Source organism: Globicephala melas, chromosome 18 (genome assembly GCF_963455315.2).
Source record: "Globicephala melas chromosome 18, mGloMel1.2, whole genome shotgun sequence".
Classification (NCBI taxonomy): Eukaryota; Metazoa; Chordata; class Mammalia; order Artiodactyla; family Delphinidae; genus Globicephala; species Globicephala melas.
Window position 1 is genome coordinate 46,884,826 of NC_083331.1, and position 17,916 is coordinate 46,902,741.

At 36.7% G+C, this 17,916-nt stretch overlaps 1 protein-coding gene across 4 annotated transcripts in view; it reads left to right on the top strand.

The window, feature by feature from the left end:
• PIBF1 (progesterone immunomodulatory binding factor 1) overlaps positions 1 to 17,916 on the top strand; it is a 212,483-nt gene that overhangs the window by 193,950 nt on the left and 617 nt on the right. For 2 of the 4 annotated variants that reach the window (XM_030838671.3, XM_060287869.2), the window contains one exon: positions 6,501 to 6,674. In XM_030838671.3, the coding sequence (XP_030694531.1) occupies positions 6,501 to 6,674 (174 nt within the window). Of the gene's footprint in view, positions 1 to 6,500; positions 6,675 to 17,916 lie in introns of those variants that run through there. The other 2 variants (XR_004035579.2, XM_060287868.1) reach the window with 2 other exon arrangements.

The window sequence follows — 17,916 nt, forward strand, 5'->3', positions numbered from 1 at the left end:
ATGCTAGGTAAAAGAAGCTGGTCACAAAAGACCACATATTATATGATTCCATTTATTTGAAATGTCTAGAACAGAGAAATCAACAGAAACAGAAAGTCGATTAGTGGTTGCTTAAGGTTGGGAAGTTGAGGACCAGATGGGATAGAGGAGAGGAGTGATTCCTAGAGGACTTGTTGTTTCTTTCTGAGGTGATAAAAAAAAGTTTTAAAATTGTATACTTTAAATGGATAACAATATGGTATGTGAATTGTATCTCAATAAAGCTGTTTGAAAAAAATGATACTGACAAAATGTTGATAATGATTAAAGTTGGGCAATAGACACTGGGGGCTCACTATGCCATGCTCTCTTCTCTTTGGATCTTTGAAAATTTCCTTAATAAAATGTTGTTTAAGTACTCTTTTAGATGAAGTTTAAACCTCCAAAATATGAATGTACTTGGTTTAAAACAAGGTTGGTTTCTACCTTGCATTAGCTCAGGTAGGAAAGATGCACAGAATTCTGACTTGACTGCCAGATACATTGTTACTCCTCTAGAAAAGCACTTACATTTAACCTCCAGTGGAGCACATAGTTTGCATTATACTTGTCAGAGCTATTTTCATCAAGAAATGCCATCTATGTGTCCCCTTGCCAACATCTTTGCAGAGTTTACAACTTTCAGCAATTTATTGGCATCAACTATGCAATACTCTTAAGCAGCTGCTCTGCAGTTGAGCTGTTTTAATATGCCACCCTCTATGCAAATAGTTTATATTAAATGGCCAAGATATGTGCTTTCGGATTCAAGAGAGCAATTTATCTCTTTTATAGAGATTGTATAGTAACAGTCATCATCTTCATCATCATCATCATCTGGAATTTTCATAAGAATGTCCTTAACTCTTCCATTTTGAAGAGTACTGTACTGCAATGTGCTTTTTATTGTTTTGTTTTAAGTTTCAATTGTGTAATCAGATGCGGTTCTACATTTGTTCGTTTTAATGAAAGTTTCCTTCATTCTTGAAGTTACTGTAATTGTCTTATGTATTTGATATACTAGAATTATAAGATATATACTATTAGGTTTTTGAAAATCACTATAAAAGCATATCAGAATTAATGAATATTATTATAAATCAAACTGTTATAGAAGAGTGTTTAAAGGTCTCATACAAGTGGTAAAAGGAAAGAATTTGAGGCATGGCACTTTTGCTGTATTTGAATTTTATAATGAACAAGTAATGCTTCTATAATTTTAAAAAGCAGGAATTTAAAAAGATATTTTGACAAATGGCTTTCTAAATTAATGGAACATTTGCCAGGAATAGACTAAGACTGCCAAAACGAAGGGGCCACATATTAGGACACTCCACATTTTGTCATTTTGGACAAGAGAGCCTACTTTCCACCTGAGGACCCTAGAGTGGAGCCTGCTTGACAGATTTTCTTATCCACATATCCAGAGATTGTACTCAACTGTCTCATTCAGATGAATGGCCCATAGCAGCAGAAAGAAAACATTTAATCTGTTCCTTCATTCATAAATTGGAACACACAACCAAAGACCGTCAGAAACTGGAAGAAAATTAATAGCACAAAAGGGAAAAATCACAATAAACAGAGAAACTGACTCCCTTCTCCAGAGAAAACAAAAATTTCTGTAACAGAAAAGAACTTACAAAGTATTGTAATTAGTTTCTTCAGAAAGATTTGAGGAAGTAGTATTTACAGAAAATAAGCATTATACAGAAAAAGTTTCTGGTGTTTTCAAAAATTGCTAAAATCAAAATCATGAAGTTATTATAAATAAGTAAAAATGCCAGTAGAAGGATGTCAGGAAAAGCCACTGAACTCTCCTAAAGCTTAGAAAAAGGTAAGAAGACAGAAATTAACAGGGAAAAGCTAAACAATATCAACAATTCCAGAGAGAAATAAAATACCTGCAAAGAAATAAAGATCAGCTTGGCCTCGTAGTTCCTAGAAATTTGACTTTAGAAGATAGAGATGTAACACCGTCAAAGTTCTGAAGGGAAGCACAGTACTTTACCACAGTACCCTCTCTCATGAAATTACTAGATTGTTTGCCATCAAACGACAGAAAGAGAGCAATGCAAGAAATAATGGAACATGCCAAGATGTGCAATAAAAAGAAATTTCAGAATAACAACTGTGCAGCTGTCTTAAAAGAAGTCAGTACAAAATTGATCCCAGCAAACAGTATGATTAAGCTAGATAATCTTAGGTAATATGGGAAAAGACATATACTAGTTCCATCAATGAGGGAAAAAAAGGCAAGAACTCTTAAGAAGAAGGGGGGGGAAAAGTCTCTATGAGAAAGTCAGGGCCCAAGTAGGAATCTAAGTAAATGGCATGATTTTGAGTGATAGATGCAATGTAAGAAAAAGAATCCAGTTGAACTTGATACCTGAAACATTTTCCTTTGAACATCACAGGTTCCTTTTCTGTGGACCTAATCACACTCTCTGCTCTGCAGTGAACAGTATTTATAAATCATTAAACAGTAGTACAAATAACCCTGCTGACCAATCACAGAAGGACAGTTAGAGAACAGAGAAAAGCAGAACCAAAAGCTAGAGAAATGACATGTGAAAGTCAAGTCCAAACAATAAGAGCAGACTCTTAATAGGAGGTGGAGCCAGCAATCAGGAGGCAGACAAGAGAACGTGGCAAGGACCAAGCCAGATTTCAAGATGACTTAATCCTAACAAAGGATCCCATTTTGTAGTGACAAGTTTTTCTGGTTCTTGTATGTTATGTTGGTTTATTTTTGTTTGCTTTGTCAATATGCAAATTGGGATTTTGTGAATCACAAACATTTCATTGTAATAGTAACATCAACTAGGGAAGGACAATTTATGCCAAAAATGTAGGTAAAAGAAATATTAAAATATTTTCATGGTAAGGAAGATTCAGTATCATAAAAGCCAGTTCTAAGTTGTTGTTTTTTTAATTCAACATAAACCCACCCATATCCCTAAGAACATAGCCCAAAAAAACCCTCAATCATTAAACGTTAAAACGATGTGACATGGGTGCATGAATAGACAATTGGAATAGAATTTAAAAGTCCAGAAATAAATCATACACTTATGGAAATTCAGTATATGATAAAGATAACATCTCAAATCAGAGGAAAAAATTGTCTCTTTAGTACATGATGTTGTTATTACAGAATAGCCAAGGGGGGAAAAATGCTGAATCCACACCTTTCACCATAAGCCAGGATAAACTTCAAACAGATCAAAAATCTAAATGTTTGAAAGAGAAAAGAAAAAGAAACCATAAACTTGAGGAAAATGGAAGAAGGAAACATGGGAAGACCATAAAATTAAGGATTGCCATGTTCAGCTACATCACAACCAGAAAGTTCTGCACAGGAAAAAAACAAAAGAAAATAAAAAGCATAAACAGAGTCAAGAAAAAGATTAAAAGGGAAGAAAAACTGCCGTTCATATTACAGATAAGAGCTAATGTTTCTAACATGTAAAGAGAGCCTTGAAATGTAAAAGAAAATGACCGGTCACCCAGTAGAAAACTGAGCCAAGGATATCAACAAAAAAGGAAATACCCTTAAACAACTGAAAAGCTGCCCACCCTTACAGCAGGAGAAATGCAAAATAGACATACCCAAACACTTATCAGACTGGCAAAAATCCAAAAAGGTAACACAGACATACATTTTATCAATTAGGAAACTGAAGCTCGTTCAATCAGAGTAGATTGATTAAGTTTACACAGTTAATAACAGAGTCAGGAATAGATGTGTCTTTGACTCCTAACCTCATACTAAAATATCTCCACTACCTATGCTTGGCTTTCTGTGTGCTCAGTCTGTGGTGGTATCGTGGATACTATTTGATGTTAAAGTGGAATTTTCTTTGTTCAAATTTACAATTGATATAAAAGAGATCATCTATATGACCAAACATAATAAAACTGAACAGAATTGTTCTGCATGTTATTTTGGTGTCCATTGTAGCTGTGTATTATCCTAATAGGAATTTTACAGAATTCTGTTGCTTTTTCAGTGTTCTTTACTTAGATTTCAAAAACCCATGCTAAACTAACATTGTATAATACTATCAGATGAACAAAAGTGGTACTGTGACAGCATGCTAAGTTGGGGTGATCCTAGTCTAAATAAAGCAAACCTGTGAATTTCCCTTCTGTCTCCTGACCAACATCAGGGGTGATCTGCTTCCTGTAACTGTTCCTATACGAGCAGCAGGTGAAGCCAGAGAACAAAACTGTGGCCTCCTCTTGGGCACTCAGGAGCCAAAGCCCTCTGCCTGGTACCCCACCAACTCCTTCCTTTTCTTCCTCCTCAGCCTTGCTCTCCCTCCCTTCCCTTCTGCCAGGAGGTATGATCCCCTTGACCTTATTTATCTGTAATAGAGTGGTAGGTTGTGATAGAGGAAATTTTTGCCTATTATTTTATTTTCTCTTCATGCCAAGGCACAAAAGTTACGGCTAGTAAAAAGAGGTTCTTTCAGGTAAAAAGTGGTTTTTTGATAGGCTGAGAGACCATCATCTCCCCTCTCCCCTCTACTTATCGTGTGGTAAGTAAAGAAGGAGCTGAAATCTACCATAACACAAGACATGTTTAACATTAAATCAGTGGTATATACTTCACTAAAGGGAAGCATGTAAATGAAGTAACGATCTCAAAAGCAATGAGTCCTCAAAAGGGTCAAATAAAAGTGTATCAGATTGGCAGTTTCTGAAGGTAGACACATCCTCATGTGCATTGGCCAAGCCAGCCTCAGTCCTGCAGAAATGAGAAAGTGGATTCTGGCACCATTTCTTCCAGCTCCTCTCTCGGCCCTGAGGTTTATTAAGACTCTGTGGCTTAAACTCAACAGCTCTGTTTTAAAATACCCACTCAAGCTAGATGGTTCTAAATAGAACTAATGACAGCCAGAAAAAAAAAAAAGGCCTGTAGGAACTTGCTCTGACACAGAGCTGATGTCTATAAACAGATTAGTAGAAGGGAGCAGAACATCTTTCTGTCGCCCTAACTTTTGTGTCTTGGCATGAAGATGCAATAAAATAATAGGAAAAAATTACCACCAACACAGCCTACCACTGTTGTACAGATAATAAGGTAAAGGAGAGTTCAGTCCGCCCTCTCTCCATATTCTTGTGTTTGATTGAATCAATTTAGTAAGTAAGCATAAATATCCACTAGTTAGTGTTTGGTGCTAAAGGTTTGACTATGGGGGAAAATAAAAGACAAAAAAGACTTGGAAGAGGGAATGAGTGGAAATTTTGATCCGGGTTCTTCAAGAAGTTCAGTGTAATGAATTCTTAGTTCAAACAACGACTGATAAAGCTAACTCAGGTTTTCATTTGTAAAAGAAGAGGGAATAATATGTTTTGTTTTGTTTTTACTGAAGTCTAGTTGATTTTCAATGTTTCAGGTGTAGAGCAAAGTGATTCAGTTTTTTATATATATGTATTCTTTTTCAGACTCTTTTCCCTTACAGTTTATTACAAGATACTGAAGACAGTTCCCTGTGGTATACAGTCGGTCCTTGTTGTTAATCTATTTTATATATAGTAGTCTGTATCTGTTAAGCCCAAATTCCCAATTTATCCCTCCCCGCCTCCTTTCCCTTTTGGTAACCTTAAGTTTGTTTTCCATGTCTGTGAGTCTGGGAATAACATGGTTAAAGAAATCCTGAAGCTATGTCAAACTTACTGTTTGAACTGCTGATTAATAGGCAAGAAAAAAATTTTTGGACTCTTTTTCACTTGCATCTTCATGTAAGACTTCAAAAGGAAATAGAATAGTTTAAGAGGCAGAAGAGAAGTTAAGTGTCTAAATAATGTGCTTATCAAGCATGTGTAGAGAAACTATGGGGGAAAGTAGCTATGCCAGTGGTTCCCAAATTTGTTAGAATCACCTGGGGATCTTTAAAAAATTTCAGAGCTGAGGCCACACCCCAGCCCAATTATCTCACAGTCTCTGGGGGTGGGACACAGGCATCAGTTGTTTTAGAAGCTCCACAGGTGATTACAATGTGCAGAAAAATTGGGGAACCACTAGGCTACAGAATAATACTTTTTTTAATTGAAGTATAGTTGACAATACCATGTTAGTTTCAAGTGTACAGCAAAGTGAATCATTTATACATATGTTTTTTCAGATTATTTTCCAAGATGATGAATATATTTCTTTATTCTGTTCAGTAAATCCTTGTTGCTTATCTCTTTTATGTATAATAGTATATGTCTGTTAAACCCATGCTCCTAATTTATCCCTACCCCCTTTCCCCTTTGGAATGATATATTTATCATTTAATGACTATGAGATTCATGTGCATAATTATTGAATATTAATATGTTGTTTTTTCACAACTTTCCTCATTTATATAATGTAGTAATTGCTTCAAATGTTTTTTCTACTTCAAGAATAAAAATAAATATTTTAACATCAACATTATGAGTCTGCTTGTTAAAATCATACTTCCATCTTCTATTTTCATACACAACAGGAATTGGCAGCAATGAAACAGATTATCATTAATATGCATAGTAAGCGTTCTGAGGACAACTTGCTTTTTACTAAAATGGAATCCAAAACTGTGACAGGAAATCAGAAATCGAAGACTTTGAATGTGCCTAGAGAACATGAAGACAATATATTTATACCCAAACCAACACTCTTTGTAAGTACAATAAAAATTAACTTAGAATGTTAGTGTCTCATATTTTTACTAAATATATTTTACTTAAATTTCTTTCCTCTCATAGTGGTTTCAAACTAACTTTAAAAGGTCTGTATTTATCCTTTTTCTGAATGTATATGTTACCTATCTTAACAGTTGATAGTTGGGGTTTATATTTCTAGTTAACATATCAGACTTGCCTAGGAATTAGCATTACTCTAGCACTGTCCTCCTCCAGTCTCCAGGGACGACTTATAAATGAATCAGAAAGACAGTCTTGATTTGACTCGTTTACAGCACGATCTCTCAGTTTTCAGTAGGATGTAGCTGACTGAGGTCATACCTCGTTTGAAAATTTTTCTCTTGTATATAAAAGAAAGTTTACTGTAGAAAAAAAAGAAAAATACAGATAAGCATAAAGAAGTTTGTTTGTTTGTTGTTGTTTTGCCGTGCCTTGTGGCTTGCAGGATCTTAGTCCCAGCCCAGGGATTGCACCCTGGGCCCTGGGCAGTGAAAATGCCAACCAGAATTGCCTGTTTTTGTCATTTTAAATTTGCATAAGAATAAAAGGGATGCAAAATATCACCCACCCCCTCTTATTTGTAAAATAATATATTTTGCTTTGAGTTTTCTTATAAAGTATAAAACCAATCGTATTAACATAAACTGAAAAACTGAAATGCATTATTAGGTAAAAATGTATGTGCCTGGAAATTAGTCGAAGAACAAGAAATTAGAAAACTTTGGATTAAAATAGAAAATAAATTAGGAAATATTGAAAATGATGTTTTAACAAGTAATAAGAATCCAAAGGCAACAGAATCGAAATAGGAGTAACCTCATTAAATAGTTCACTTTACTTCAACATGGTTTCCCCTCCATACCTTAATTTCTCAGAAGAAACATTTCTACCATCTGAACATAGAGACTCAAAACCAGAAAGATTTTCTGTACGATATTCTGATTCAGTGAGTCCCCAGAATCTTAATTTTTTTTTAACTCCCTAGATGATTATAATAATCAGTCAAGTATGGGAACTTCTGATCTAAGCTATTTCATTATACATTCAGAACATGCTACTCAAGATCACTGGGATGTGAGAGCTTGCTTGGTGATTACATAGTTCAACCTCCTTTTTTAAAAAAAATGACAGAGTTACAGTCTAAATGAAATAAGGGATAATTATCATAAGGATCCTCGTAGCAATACAGGCTGAGCTAACAGGGTGGAGAACACAGGAAATCGAGATTGACCAGCCTGGGTACAAGGCAGCTCTATGGATTTCCACAACTGAGTGCATAGGTCTTTTCCTCTAGTGGTACTTCAGCTTCCCTATGTTTCTCTCCTGGTGTCTGCTTACTCATGTTTCCCAGTTCCTCATCAACTTGCTCACAGCCCCTTTTCTTGAGACGTATTTCTATGCATCCTTTCCCTAATCTCCTCTCTTATAACCTAGTTCTTCCTGTATTTTCCAAAAGCAAGTTTAATTGGCCCAGCTTCTCCTTGTTGGCAGATACCCCTTGTGGCAAGACTAGTTAAGATTAGCCAGCCTACTGAATGGCTGCCCTTACCTGTGACCAGGGGGTCACAGGGTACCAAAGAAAGTTGCCTAGGGCTATTTATTCAGAAGGGCCATGGCTAGGCAAGTTTCCCTGAGAAAGTCGGCTAAGATTGCGACAGACAGTGTGATGTGTCTATTATTATATTATAATCTACAAGAAGAGAGCAGACTGAATACATAGATGCTAATGGAAAACGTAGGATTGGTGGAAAACCGCAAGATACAGCCACATACTTAAAGCCTATCACACTTCCCTGATCTGCTTTTCTGACCCTTCTCTGTTCCAAGCAATGAACTATTCCTTCTGACCCTGACCTCCTACATTTCTGACTTTAGCTTGGTAACCTGATTCTGATATTCTGAAATCCTGTCACCAGTACATAAGTAACAGATTTCTCCAGTATCTCGAGATAAGGTTCTGCAATGAAAAGAAAATGAAGAAGATTTGAAATATGAAGTATTAATTGGGTAGTTTTTATTTCCTTCTTTATGCTTACCTGTATTTTCTTTTTTTTTCTATAATAAACTATCTTTTATATACAAGAGAAAATTTTTCAAAAAAGGTATGATCTCAGCTACATCCTAATGAAAACTCAGATATCGTGCTGTAAACCAGTCAGATCAAGACTGTGTGCTAATACTGCAGAATTAGGAATGGGAACCGACTAGGTCACCTGGGGCAAGTCATTTAAATGCCCTGAACTGGGTCTTATCTATAAAATTAGGAGGGAGATTACATGAAATGAGGGCTGGACTTCTTTTATACTAACATCCATGATTCTCTTAAGGCATCCTAATTTTTACGGTTATTATTTTCAGTATTTTCAATTTTCCATAATAGTGCTTTTCTTACATTTTTCTCTCATCTTGTCAATAAGGAATTTATGGTGCAAATATTTGAAAATAAGATCTAATCATTACATAATCTTATGGTTTTATAGCTAAAATGGAAACATTTCTAATTTACTTCCAGATCTTTTGGCTGATATTATCTGCTGTTGGTATTTTTCCCTGATATTCAATTCAATGATAGAGAGATGGATCGATGGATGTGTGTTTATATGTGCACTGAAAATATGAGGAAGACACACAAAGCCCCTGTTAAATGGGCAGTGGGGTGAACGTAGAGCTGTGTTATGTTACAGAGGAGGAAGGGGAGAAATAAAAGCTTGAGACATTTTTCTTTACATATTTGTATAATCATGTGAATGTTTTGCAGTGCTCATGTGATATTTACATAAGAAAACCCCAAAAGGTGTATTTTATAGAAAAGCTCTGACTGTTGAAATCATAGATGTGGGAGAATTGTTTTTCAGGCATTCGATGCACCAACAAAGACTAAATTGAACCACAGAATGTAAGTGCTTTGAGGATAGAAGCTGTGTTCCCATTGCCTTACATAGCACATGATCAAAGCAGGTACTCAATAAATATCTGGTAACACAGCATTAAAAAAAAACAACAACAGTTATTTGCCTCCCCAGTTTAGTTATCTTCTTAGCCATTAAAACTCTAAACTGTGTGGGGAACTTTAGTGTTGAACTAAATAAACTCCAGGGAGAGTGAAAGCAGCAACTTCCAAGACCATGGTCTTGGAAGGAAATACAAACTACTTTAAAGGAAATATAAACTGCTATGGAAATTCAAAGAAAGAAGAGAGAATGTGATGTTGATGGACTCCAGGAAAAGAAAGTATTTGAGGTTGACCTTGATTTGACAAGGACAATAAGGGTTAAAGAGTGAGAAATTCCAAGGGCAAAGAGTATAATATTCACAAAACATTTTCTAATTTGTGTTCCTTTTCATTATTCAAAACTAGGATGTTTAATAATCTAGACTTCATTCCTCTCTTACTACATTCTTATGCCTGACTTCAGTCATTTCACCACTGAACACTTTTCCTTAGGAGAAAAGGAAAATACAGTGGATAGGATATACCTGGAGTAGTCAAATTCAAAGAGGCGGGAATTAGGATGGTGGTTACCAGGGACCAGGGGGAATGAGGAGTTATTGTCTAATGTGTGCAGATTTTCAATTATACAAGATGAAAAGACTTCTGTGGATGGATGGTAGTGATGGTAGCATAGCAATGTGAACATACCCTATGCCACTGAACTGTACACTTAGAAATGGTTAAGATGGTAAATTTTATGTTATGTGTACTTTACCAAAAAAAATTTTAAATTTAAATTGATAGGTTATAAAAAGCAGTGTTTCTCATTATTCATAAAGAAAAGTTTATAACTTCATTAAAATGGAATTTAGCAGTTATTTGTAATATACTTAATATAATGAATACAACTCATTGGATGTCTTAAGACACAGGGTGCCGCCCTGGGATAGCATTACCACAGAGCACGTCCTAACTCTGTGCCACCCCACATTTTTCACATTATAACACACATAGAAAAGTATAGCATTTGTATGGCACGCCGGGTAAATGAACTTTGCTGGTAGATTGAAGGGGCTCCAGCCATGTCTAGGAGCTGAGGGAAGAAATTGCTCTTCATACCTCTAATGCTTTGTCACATTTGTTTTGAAGCTCTGGTCTCACTTTCTCTTTTCTTCTTCTTCTTTTTTTTTTTTTTTTGAATATTTATTTATTTATTTGGCTGCATCGGGTCTTAGTTGCGACACGCGGGATCTTCGTTGCAACGCCCGGGCTTCTCTCTAGTTGTGGCGCGCGGGCTCCAGAGCACGCAGGTTTAGTTGCCCCACGGCATGTGGAATCTTAGTTCCCCGACCAGGGATCAAACCCACATCCCCTACATTGGAAGGCAGATTCTTAACCACTGGACCACCAAGGAAGTCCCTGTTCTCACTTTTTCATGTTGAATCTAGATTTATCTGACCAGAACATGCTCAGACCTCAAGATAGCTAGCTATGTACATTTACATTTTTAAAAATAATTTTTCAATTTCGAGTCTCAGGAATACTAATTGCAGCCTCTTCCCGGTGTAATATAGCTCTAAGCTAAATTAGAAATAAGGAATTTTTTTGTGAGCGTGGAAGTAGAGCCGTGAGGGCTGAATGATCTGGGGCAGTTTCTCTTTTTGTCACTTTGTTGGTAGGAAAGCTGGGTCAGCTCTCTTAGACACATTTTAGTTGGGCCCTGCCTCTGAGGAATCATAAATATTTATTTCCTCAATTCCTAGCTTATATCGTTTTTTTTTAAAAACAAGTAATTATATCTACTAGACATGGTATTTCTTTTCTTTAGAGAAGTGGCGCTGGTTGAACACTAATAGATTCTTAATTTCTAGCTCTTTTTCTAGATTCCAGGAATAATCCACCAGGCTTATTATGTCTGCATTTATCAGTCAGCATTCTTTCTCAATATGTTATAATCCCCAAGTTATAGATTAATGTTTTAGTTGCCTGCTTATGGATGACACAAAAGTACCCATCTTATCAATTATTTATCTCCCAAATCACACTGGAACAGTAAATTACTTCTGGTTGCTTTACAGTTAATCCTGTCATTTGTTTTTATCACAGCCCTCTGAGCTCTTTCCTACATCTGGAATACAATTTACTTCAGGGCCTGTTAACACCACTAATTTGTGCTGTTTCTTTATACAATTACAAATATAATTAATCTAAACCAGCACATAAAAATTAAAGCAATGTTCCCAATATAAACGCTCACTTTTAAGTAATTTGTATGTCTAACATCACGTCATATATGTGTGTGTGTGTGTGTGTGTGTGTGTGTATGAAAAATATATTATGAAAAGGGTTTCATACCATGGAACCTATGAAAGTCTTAAATTCAAAAAAAAAAAAAACAGAAGTGTGAAATAGTCAGAAAATAGGGCCCTTTTCAGTTAAAATATTAACTCTGTTAATAACTGCATAGACATGGGACTTCCTTGTTGGTCCAGTGGTTAAGACTCCACGCTCCCAATACAGTGGGCATGGGTTCGACCCCCTGGTCGGGGAGCTAAGATCCCACATGCCATACAGCGTGGCCAAAAAAAAATTAAATAGGCACAACAAAATTTGTTACCCAAAGCACCATCTTATGGGTAGAAAGGGTAAATAACTTTAAGATAGTAACATAAAAGAAACACTACTGTTTAAATAGGTAAAGAAGTGGAATTACCAAAATAAAAGCAGTTAACTGTTAATCTGAATTTTTGTGCCCACTTTATTTAACAGTCATCTATCAGGAGATGGCAAATTTTTCCTTAAAGGGCAAGACAGTAAATATTCTAGGCTTTATGAGGCACATACCATCTTAATGCATATTCTGTTTGGTTTTACCTTTCTTTAAAAATGTTAAATCCATTCTTAGCAGGCAATCCATACAAAAACAGACCATGGATCATAGTTTGCCATTCTGTGCTCTATCTTAATGCTAGTTGCTCAGTACTAATCAGGAGTTGTAAAGGCTTAGAAACTTCCAGTGGCTGGAACTTCGGGCCGTCACTAATGGATAGTACCTTACTGACAAAATATCTAGAAATGAAGAACGTATGTCTCACGAGAATCAGAAATCAACTTTCCAGAATCATTATTATCTCCATGAAATTTGTTTGAATTTTGGTAGTGTTTAGACATAGATACTGATGTAGATGAGAAGTTGGCCTATTCTATCCTAATGTACTTGCAGGTAACCTGAGTTTCAGACCGTAATGTGACTGAGAACAGAACTTTACCAATAGAAAGATTGAACATATCTTGAGTTCATACAACAGAATATGCTATTTTCATATCTTATTGCTTATTTTCCTTTCCACTCAATAGTTGCAGTGTTACTTAGAATCATAAATACTGCCCACTATGCTTATAAAGGGCAGTGTTACCTGATTAGTTGGAGCCATATTATTACATTACTGTAGTGGCGTTTTCTTTCACATTACATAGGGGCAACTCTTGAATATAGACTCTCATGAGGCTTTATGTCCAGATTTAAATTGAACTGAGAGGCATCTGTAATAGTAAACCCAAACAACATTCATTCATTCATTTAAAAAGTTTATTGGGGGGCTTCCCTGGTGGCACAGTGGTTGAGAGTCTGCCTGCCGATGCAGGGGACGCGGGTTTGTGCCCCCGTCTGGGAAGATCCCACATGCCGCGGAGCGGCTGGGCCCGTGAGCCATGGCCGCTGAGCCTGCGCGTCCGGAGCCTGTGCTCCGCAACGGGAGAGGCCACAGCAGTGAGAGGCCCGCGTAAGTTTATTGGGAGTTCCCTGGCAGTCCAGTGGTTAGGACTCGGCACTTTCACTGTGGTGTGCTAGGTTCAATCCCTAGTTGGGGAACTAAGATCCTGCAAGCCACATGGCATGGCCGCCAAAAAAACAAAAAAACAAAATGTTTATTGAGCACCTCCTTTGTGCCAAGCACTGTTAGAGGCAATAAAGGCATAAAACTTCCTGCCTCCACGAAACTTACATTCTTTTTTGGAGATTAGACTGTAAAGCAACAAACAAACCAAAAAATAAATTGTAGAGAAAGTGAAAAAATGACAAATGCTATGGAGAAAAAATAAAACAGGGCAGTCGATGGGTGAAGAATAGGGAGGGATGGCCTCTCTGCGAAGACGGCGCTTAAATAAAGGCCCGAAAGAAGTAAAACCAAATGCTCAAGGTTTTTGAGCAGCTGAATTTTGCAAGATCTCATCATTATCTTAAAACTAAGGAAATTTTAAATGGCAGTATACCCAGGTAAAAATAGATTCCGATGGAAACTTGCTTTGCTATTAAATATGTAGGAAATGAGGTCCTACTACTCTCTTTGTTTTTTCTATTTTAGAATGTAAGATATCTAATAAAATATGTAACTTTCTTTAACAGCGAAGTCCAGGTAGCTCACATTGGAAACAATACACTTTTTCAGTATTGCTGCATTTTTTCAAAACATTTTTTTAAAAAGCTCTTGGTATTTTTGTTTGTTTTTTATTGTGATAAAAAACATATACAGTTTACCATTTTACCCATTTTTAAGTGTACAGTTTAGTAGTATTAAGTGTATTCATATTGTTGTCAGACAGGTCTTCAGAACTTTTTCATCTTGCAAACTGGAACTCTGTATCCATCGAGCAATGCCTCCCTTCTTCCCCACCCCCACCTCTGTAGCCCCTGGCAACCCACCACTCTACTTTGAATTGCTTTGAAATTGACTGTTTTGTATACCTCATAGGTGGCATCATACCATATTTGTCTTTTTGTGACTGGCTTATTTCACTTAGCATAACATCCTCAAGGTTCTTCCACGCTATATCTCAAAGCATTTTGCAGTACCTCTTATGGAATTGTCTTTTGAGTCTGTGGCACATTCTTTTGAAGCTATTCATTTATTCAAGCCTTATTCCATGCCCAGGGCCCCTGCCCTAGAGTGCCTCAGAGTCTGATCATGGAAACCGTGTGTCATATAACATGTGTGATAAATACCAAATAGGAAGCAAGTAAAAAATACTGTGAGGGTCACGTTTGTATTTTCAGACCTGGACAGCAACAGTGAAAGATGAACTAGAGGAATGGAAAGAAAGAGCCAACAGACTTTGATATCAATTCAGACAGAAATTAAGAAGGTAGCAAAGGTGGTGGTGGAGGAGAAAGACGAGGCAGATGGAGGGATAAATTGGAGGGAGTGAGAAACACCTCTATAGGAGAAACAAGGAGGTAGAAACCAACAGGCGATAATGAACATTTTAGGCTTAGTAACTATGCAAAGTTATAAACACTCCTAGGTCTCAAGGGGCAAGGAGAGGAATTAGAGCCTTCGTAGGAAACTTTGGTCTTCCATAGAACAATTTACTACTACCAAACTATGGCCAGGCAAAGAAGGAGCTGAAGAATAGATATCCCAACTTGTTTCTCCTCTGACCTACAAGCCCACTTTGCAGCTCATTAACTGAACCTAATCAGAAACCATAAGCCACCACTGACAGCATCCTGAGGCACAGCAGGTCTGAGGGTACCCAGAATATCCATCACCGTTATTTTTTATTCTCCTCATATTATTGTGAAGTAACTGGTCATCAACTTGCCCGAGTTTACAAATAAATGGCTGGAGCCTGTTTTATTCCAGAGCCTGTACTTTAACCCATTATTCTGTACTGTGCTCCAGCTACAAAAAAAAAAAAAAAAAAATCAACAACAAAAGAAGCATGTCATTGAGCACCTACTGCATGCCAGACACTTTTCCTGTGTGCAGAAAATACAACATGAAACAAATGCTATAACTTACTTAAGGATTAGAGTCAGTGTCTAGGAATTATGTTCCACTGCTAGTTCAGTGACTTAAGTAGATTGTTCTGATTCTCAGATAAAAGCCTGAAGATAAGCTTTTCAGGGCTAGTATGTGGCCCTTTGAAGTCATCAAGGACCTAGGTTTCTTCTGCCTTTCTCTTCAAACCATCCTTGGTGTGTGGCCTCTGTCCTCAGAATCACAATATAGCTGCTGTAGCCTAAGCCATCATATCTGCATTCCAAGCAGGAAGCAAGAGGAAATGGGGGGAAATACCATCTCCTATTCTAAAGGCATTTTTCTATAAGTTCTACCCAACATCTTCTATTTGTATTCCATTGGTCAGAATTTAGTCACTCGTCCACACCTAGCAGCAAGGGAGGCTGATAAATGTAGTTTTTCACTGGATGAGCCCATTACTCTCATAATGACATCAGAGTTCTGTTATTGAAAGGGGGAAAATAGATGTAATCTAGGCAACCACCAGGCTCTGTCATAGGGTCTTACTCATTTTTATAGCCGTACAACCTAACACAAAGACCTGGTACATAGTAGGTGTTCAATAAATTACTATAAAACTAATCTCAACAACAAGTAATTTAGTTCATGTAGTAGAGTGTCAAGAGATAGGGTTAGAGAAGTAGGCCTGGACCAGATCCTACAGGGCCCTATCTTCTAAATTAAATGTAGCTTGGACATGACAATGATAGTGACGTTCCCCCCAAATAACCTAGGAATAAGGAATATACATTAGACCTATGGGACAAGCTGTGAAACTAATTTTAAATGGCTATGACCAAAAAACTGAAAAGTCAATTTATGAAGTGAGAAAGCAGTTAATCCCTAGGACAGAGGTACACTCGACTGTGGCAAAGCTACTTCATTAATACATCTGAAGAAAGAAGTTACTGGGAGGAGGGGATGGAGGGCGGATGGTCTGCAATGGACCAGACACAGACTGAAGTAGTCAGGAAGGACAGTCTACCATTAAAATGCTTGTACTGTCCTTTATGAGTCTTAAGATTCCCTTTTAATATCAAAAGTTTTATTTACCTTCTACTATACATACATACATACATAGTAGTAAAAGAACTTTTAGTATCAGTTGATTGAGAAAATGCAGATATACAAATCCTGTGCCTTTTGCTTGGATCTGTAGAAGTTGCTTTCATATTTTTTTGTCCACGAGCCACAGTTAAGAAAACCAGTTTACATTATGACCTAGTGAAGATCACAGTTTCTCAAAATGGAACTTACCCCTCCCCTGGCAGATCAGCTAGCATTCTGGTTTGTACTCTGGTTTCTTTTGGATTTGGTTAGGCCCTGTCACCTTTGAATTCTCTTGGAAGACAGCACCTGGCTTTTCCCTATGATTTCCTTATTTTACCCTGGAAGCTTCTTTCACCTTTAATACTAATAACTTTGGACTTTCTATTAAAGAAAAACTACTAAAGTGTTTAATGCAGATTTGCATTTTAGAAAGATAAGCTTGGAGGGATTGTGGGTGATGAACATAATAGAAGAAAAAGCCAAATCAGAATTAGGAAATTCTTGCGGGAGTGAAGCCCAGAAATGATGAGGGCCCAAGGTAAACCTTTTGGGGTCAAGATAGAAGCAGAATAAGGAGTTTAAAAGATATTTCTACAAATGTTAGGGACTGTTTAGAATGAACGTAGCAAGTGGAAAAAAAAAAAGGAGAAATCTAAGATGAAGAGGAATTAGTCATTTCTGTTTTAGATGACTGAACAAAATATGGTACCATTCACCAAGACAGAGAATATGGCGATTGGGGGAGTTCATTTTGACATACTGAATTTTACTTGCCTTTAGGCATCATGTAAAAGTATTTGTAGCTCAAGTTAGAGCTATGGTTATACAGATGGGGCTGGAGGAAGGAGGTGGAGGGTCTACTGGTATATTTGGTGGTAATTGAAGCTGCCCAAGGGCATGGCTAAGGGCAAGAGGAGCTGACCATTGATGTCACTTCTAACATTTTGTGCATCAGCTATGGCATATGAAAAAGATAAAATTGTCATAACTTATCTTACTTATCTATATGCCAATGTATATATATTTAGGAATGTGGTTCTTCATAGTTTTAAGGAGATATAAGTGGGAAAGGAGTAATTGCATGTTTGATTTATTATATTATATAAAATAAGATGTTTTGATTGGCATCAGTATCTTATATAGGGAGTTCTAAGTGCTCTATCACAGACCACCTTCCCTGCTCTTTTGTTACTACTCTGTATAGCCAGGCTCTTTTACATTGAAATGATTGAGCAGTAAACCCAAGAAGTACTCTGGTAAATACTTAGCAATGCAGAATACCCAAAGCACAATGATTTGGATCTAGAAATTCTTTACTAAATATCTATTGAGTGAATGAGTATCTGTATGTAGATAGATAAGACAACTAAAAAGAAGCTGTGCCCTTGATTTTTTTATAATTTTATTTGAAAATAGAATCAATTCATAAAATATTCG